This window comes from Pteropus vampyrus, unplaced genomic scaffold (genome assembly GCF_000151845.1).
Source record: "Pteropus vampyrus isolate Shadow unplaced genomic scaffold, Pvam_2.0 Scaffold19, whole genome shotgun sequence".
NCBI classification, from domain to species: domain Eukaryota; kingdom Metazoa; phylum Chordata; class Mammalia; order Chiroptera; family Pteropodidae; genus Pteropus; species Pteropus vampyrus.
This window is the reverse complement of record NW_011888800.1, coordinates 15,352,191-15,358,206: the sequence shown is the minus strand read 5'-3', so window position 1 is coordinate 15,358,206 and position 6,016 is coordinate 15,352,191. Positions and strand designations below refer to the sequence as shown.

Genomic DNA, 6,016 nt, shown 5'->3' with positions numbered 1-6,016 from the left:
ATAGTGTTTGAAATCAGGGAGCATGATGCCTCCAGCTTTGTTCTTTCTCCAGATTGTTTTGGCTGCACTTTTTTCAGTTTTGTTCTCTTTTTAGAATGTGAGAACAAATTAACGATTGGCCTTCTGAAGATTTAAAAGTTGAAGTTAACCAACCATTCCTAGTTTTATTGTCTATTTTAAATTTACTTCAGTTCAAAATCTTTTGGAGCTTTTGTTAATTTGGACATTAGTTAAAACCAGAGCTGGGTGGGATAAGGCTGCTTTGACGAAGGCTCAAAGTTTATCCCTGCTGCTGTTCATCTGTTGAAACCATCAGAGAATGTCTCCTTTTACCAAACATCTTGTCCTACATCAAATACCATGTATGAAGGGAAAGAGTTTTTTTGTTGTTGTTTTTTTTCAAAACAGAAATACTTCTGTAATTTAAAAAGTAATGCATATACACTGTATTTAAGAAATGGGAACCTCTTCAATTTATGTTTTCAGGAAATACAAAATAGTAAGAAAATAAATGAAAAATGATTCATTATATCCAGAGAGATAACTGGTATTAACTGGCCAATATTTCTTCCTACCTTATTGTGTGTATGGGAAGTGGGGAAGTGAGGAAGTGAGGAAGTGAGGGAAAGAGACACTAATTAAAGGGAGGGGCTCATGCTGTAATTGCTGTTTTGTATCTGCTTTTATCTTAATAAACTGTGGGTGCTTTCTCTCACTCTACTGTGTATGAGTACTCGTTTCCCTACACCCTTGCCAATCTTGGCCTCTGAAGACTTTTGCCTTAGACTGCAGGGCAGTTCTGAAAGACTGTCATATCCTTCTCGTTGCCAAGAAGCCCTTTCTGGAGGAAATGGGAAGCAGGAAGATGGTGCCACACCCTGCGCCTCTGTTTTGGACAGCCCTAGAGGCTGTTACTTCTCATCGGCCAAACCCATATCCCACCACCAATAGAACTCTTGAGAAGATAGCACAGCAGAGGCTTGGAGGGCTCTCTTAGAGCTTAGCTGGGAGAGAAAGAGCAGTGATCACCCAGCAGGAGACAGATCTTACCGCTTCCTCTTTTAGGGTCAATTTAACATTATGATGCCATTTTTCTAGAGTGAAATAAACATAAAATATACAAGGTATAATACAAAACAAATATTTTTCATTTATGTGGACACTATAAATGCTTAGTATATACACACTGAATTGAATAGTTTTTAGAACACCAATAATTTTTAAAAGAAATAACTGAAGAGGGCATATTTAATTTGTTCTTCTTGTTAGAGAAATCTCCAGAGCTGGCCAGTCTTTATTCCAGCGGAGCTATGTGTGGTGAGCTAAAGAATTATGAGAATGGCTAGTGAGGCCAAGCCATGTAATGTATGTGCAAAGTACAGAGGAAATTTGAGTTTTTGAAAATATGCTCGGTGTCATTTCTTATAAATTTGTGGTATGAACAATAGATAATATTTACGGTTCTTTATTTTTACTGCTAATTGTCTCCTCCCCACTCTCCCATGGAGTTTACCATTTTGATCACTGTCCCAACCTTTGAATACTTTCTTTTCTAATTTATTCATTTGGCTCTTTACAGAAGAATTTAATCTCTGGACTGAGGAGAGAAATTTGTGGCTCTCTCCAGGTTTCTTTGTGTATTAATGATTTTCATTCTTATACGTAGGTTTGATGAGAAGAGGGCGGTGCAGCAACTGAGAGCCTGCGGTGTCCTCGAAACCATTCGCATCAGCGCAGCAGGTTTCCCCTCACGGTGAGCTTGGCATTTTTCAGATGTGAATGATCCTAATGGGAGAGGTTCCCAGTTCTTTAAATAAGCTAACATGAGTTTCCTTTTCTAGGTGGACTTACCAAGAATTTTTCAGCCGCTACCGTGTCCTAATGAAGCAAAAGGATGTGCTGAGTGACAGAAAGCAAACATGCAAGAATGTATTAGAGAAACTGATACTGGTAGGAAAGATTTTCACTTATCTTTATCTGAGCCAGTTATGGCCAAAGGCCTTGTGATTATAACCTTTGAAAGCCCTGCGAGCCTCCAAATACTACTAATCCAGATTGTATAAGGACGAGAGGATAGAGGAGCACACTGTCTTGGAGGTTGAGGCCCACCGTATTTAGGATGCCAGGACTGACTAGTGTGGATGATAATTCACTATCAGGAAACAGGATAGTGATGCCTAGACACAGACTTGGGACACGTTCTTTTTAGAGTTTTATCATTATCAATAAAAATTTACCTAGTACTTACCTATGGAAGAGACCAGGCCAGATGCTGTGTGATTAAGAAAAAAACTGGTCTTGTCCTCAGGTAACATAGTCTATCTTGGAAATTAAAGCATAAAAAAAAGAAGAATAAAACACAGTAGCGACCAAAAAATGAGGAAGGAAGAAAACAAAAAAGAAGAAGAAAAAAAAGCAGCAGCAACAAGAAAAAAGAACAACTTCATGGAATATGTGTGTTTTGAATCAGGCCCTCAAGAATAGGTAAGATTGTATAAAAGTGGAAAGAGAATATTCTAATAGGGAGCATGTTATGAAGAAGTAGGAAAGCATAGAGTTTGCTCAGAAAACAGTAAAGTAGTTTCTTTTCGGTATGAGATTGGTGTGGGGACACTAGGAAAACATTTAGGAAGCCTAAGTTGGTGTTTGGAGTCTTGCATTCCAAACTAAGGAGTTCTCTAACTTTAGAATGCATCAGAGTCACCTGGAGGGCTTGTTAAAACACACATTGCTGGGCCCCACCCCCTGAATTTCTGATTCAGTAGGCCTGAGATGAGCCCGACAACTTGACAACTTAGGTTTCTAACAAGTTCCCAGGTGATGCTGATGCTGGTCTGAGGACTACACTTAGAGAACCGCCGATCTAGGTTGTGGAGAATTTAAGATTCACAACAGCTTCACATGTTTGACACTAGTTTGGATGGATTACCTCACTCTGAGGTAGTTAGTCATAATTACTAGCTATTAACTAAATGTAATATTCCTTCATAATAATAACATTTTTTTTCTTTGAAAGAGCTAAGACCACTTTCTTAGAAATGTGAAAAAGAATCTGGTGCTTTTTTGGTTTGGCCCAACTCCTTTCTAACTTGGGTTTAGATGGGAATATAGAGAAGAAAGTAGGGAAGGTTCTGCCCTGACCTCCTTCCCCAGACCACTTCAGGTCCCTGGTTTGGGGTTTGCGGGGCAGAGGTACAAGGTAGAGTGCAGGGATGGTATGGAGTGGAGTGAAACTGAGATGGGACAGGGAGGAGAGGGAGCTACTTTCTAGCTCTTTTTATATGTCCAGCTAGGCTCCCTATGTAAATTTTATTGATTAAAATTGAAGTAACTTTTTGATTTTGTAGATATATGTAAAGATTTCTGGTTTTCCAGTTTCATGTACAGGGTACGAGATATCTGCGTACACTGAAAAGTAATTTTCTATTTTCACAATTTCAGATCACAATAGTGATTATAAATTCCGCTCTTCTTTTGATACGAGAATGGTTAATAACTTGTATGTTTCTAGATAAGGTGGATCAGAATTCAGTAGATCAAATATTGCACACACATCTATGTTTGCTCCACTCTGCTTATAATCAAAAGTAAATGAGTTTTACTTATAATCAAAAGTAAAAATATAATCATCTATAAACATAGATGATTATATTTTTATTAAAGGAATTTTAAAATTTGTACAAGGATTTTAAACACGTTTATAGGGTTTTATTTGTTTATTTTCAGATACTGTTGATAAAGTCAAGACATAATGACAAACTTAACTCTTAATATGAATATGCAAAGGTTTTTTTGTTTTTAATATTTACTTTCTCTGCATAACTTCCTGCCTTATTCTTTATACTGGTGTTTTTGTCCCTTCAGCTTTTCTCATGGAGCATACAGCCCGATGTAATCTTACAGCCTGGGTCAGTCAGAGGGAGTGTCAGCATCTCCATTTCCTTGAGATATTTAAAAAACAAACAAGCAAATAATAGCTGTTTATAACCCAGAACCAAGTTTTTGGCCTCAGATAATAATTCCAGGTAGAATAATTCTGGAAAATAATTCTTATTAAACTGCAGTTTTCCTTAAAATCCCTTCTATTTGCTCACCTTGCATAGGTTAAAAAAATCTGGCTCCATTAGTTAATCATGATGTAGCCCAACTTTTAGCTTATAGATTCATCCTTTTACTGATTCTGCTTTTAGGCATATTTTTTCTCTTTTAAGATTTTATTTATGTGATCATTATTTCTATTTCTGAATATACAATTTCTTCCAAAAACAGGACAAGGACAAATACCAGTTTGGTAAAACAAAGATCTTTTTTCGTGCTGGCCAAGTGGCCTACCTAGAAAAGCTGAGGGCAGACAAGCTGAGGGCGGCGTGCATCCGGATTCAGAAGACAATCCGCGGGTGGCTACTGCGGAAGAAGTACCTGCGCATGCGGACTGCGGCCATCACCGTGCAGAGATACGTGCGAGGATACCAGGCCCGATGGTAGGTCTCCTGGGGATCTGTGCTCTGTGGCTCATGGTTCCTAAGATTAGAGGTTCCACCTGATTCATTGCCCAACCTAGGACAGTTGTGGGTGGTCATCTTACCTGAGAAGGCAATGCCTCACCTCTTCTTAGATTCAAGGAATAACAAATTAACTCATAAGATAGTTAATTAGAATAAAATTTCATTCACCCTTTCGAGTGATTTAGATTCATTCTCAAAAATTATAAATTACTGTGTATTCATGTCCTCAGTAATTTTTATTTTTTATACTTTTATATGAGTTTGAAGAAATCATCTGTGAACTAAAACAGTCATGAACATGAGCTACCTAACAATGATTCCATTGAGGAGCTTTCAGAAGCAATTAACTGAGAAGGGCTTTCTAGAACTACACTTCAGTGTGATTACCTATTAGAATAATTTTAATTTAGAAATATCAGTAGAAATGAATTAATGATAAAGACTTTATGTCCAAACAGATTTCAAAAAATATCACACATTAGCAATGAATGGATGTAAGAAGCTGGTGATAAGTAAGTGTGGGGTTTCTACGCACAGCTGGTCTGCTGTGTAATGGAGACATAGCCTGGGATAATGAGCGTTGTCCTAGAAAGAATGAACCTTTATGAGTTTCACTCTCTTTATCATAAAATCAGGTAATATGGGGCATCCTACTTTTCAGGGTTAGGGAAGGCTCAAATAAGATAATGGATGCAGAATTATTTTGGGGAACTATAAATTGCTATACAAATATAAGAAATATAAACGTTGATTTAACAAGTACGTTATTAGAATAGTAACATGAAAGTACTACTTATTATGACAAAGATATTAGTGCTTTAAATCTCTAAAAAATATATCCCTGGGTTTTTCTGATGACCGACAAGTGCACCACTCTTTTCTTTGGCCAGCTATGCTAAGTTCCTGCGCAGAACCCAGGCAGCAACCGTCCTTCAGAAGTACTGGCGTATGTTCATAGTCCGAAGGAGGTACAAGGTTAAACGAGCTGCCACTGTTGCTCTTCAGTCTTATTTGCGAGGCTACTTGGCCAGAAATAGGTATCACAAGGTGAGCCATTATTTTCAACTTTGTTTATTCATGCCATTAACATTAATCAAATGCCACATCTATACAAAGTCACCACAGGGGCTCCTTATGGATGTAGGAGCCATCTGGAGACAACCAACATTTAAAAAATAATTTTAAATATTAAATAAGTACATATATTTACTAACAAGACAGTGGAAAAGAAAATTTACCTCCTTTTTCTCCTCTTGTCTGTGTAATTTGAAAAAATATTGTATGAGTTTCCTGTAGTTGCTATAATAAATTACTACCAACTTGGTTGCATTTTAAAACAACAGAAATTTATTCTTTCACAGTTTTGGAGGCCAAAAATCCAAAATCGGTATCACTGGGCCAAAATCAAGGTGTCAACAGGGCTGCACTCCCTCCAGAAGCTCTAGGGGAGAATCTGTTCCTTACCTCTTTCAGCTTCCGGTGGCTGCCAATATTTCTTTTGTTTGCGACCA

The 6,016-nt window shown here is 37.6% G+C and overlaps 1 protein-coding gene across 8 annotated transcripts in view; it reads left to right on the top strand.

Moving 5' to 3' along the window:
• MYO5A (myosin VA) overlaps window positions 1–6,016 on the top strand; it is a 99,008-nt gene that overhangs the window by 32,829 nt on the left and 60,163 nt on the right. For all 8 annotated transcript variants that reach the window (XM_023527860.1, XM_023527858.1, XM_023527859.1 and 5 more), the window contains 4 exons: window positions 1,667–1,753; window positions 1,842–1,950; window positions 4,270–4,481; window positions 5,396–5,552. In XM_023527860.1, coding sequence (XP_023383628.1) covers window positions 1,667–1,753; window positions 1,842–1,950; window positions 4,270–4,481; window positions 5,396–5,552 — 565 coding nt within the window. The remainder of the gene's footprint in view (window positions 1–1,666; window positions 1,754–1,841; window positions 1,951–4,269; window positions 4,482–5,395; window positions 5,553–6,016) is intronic.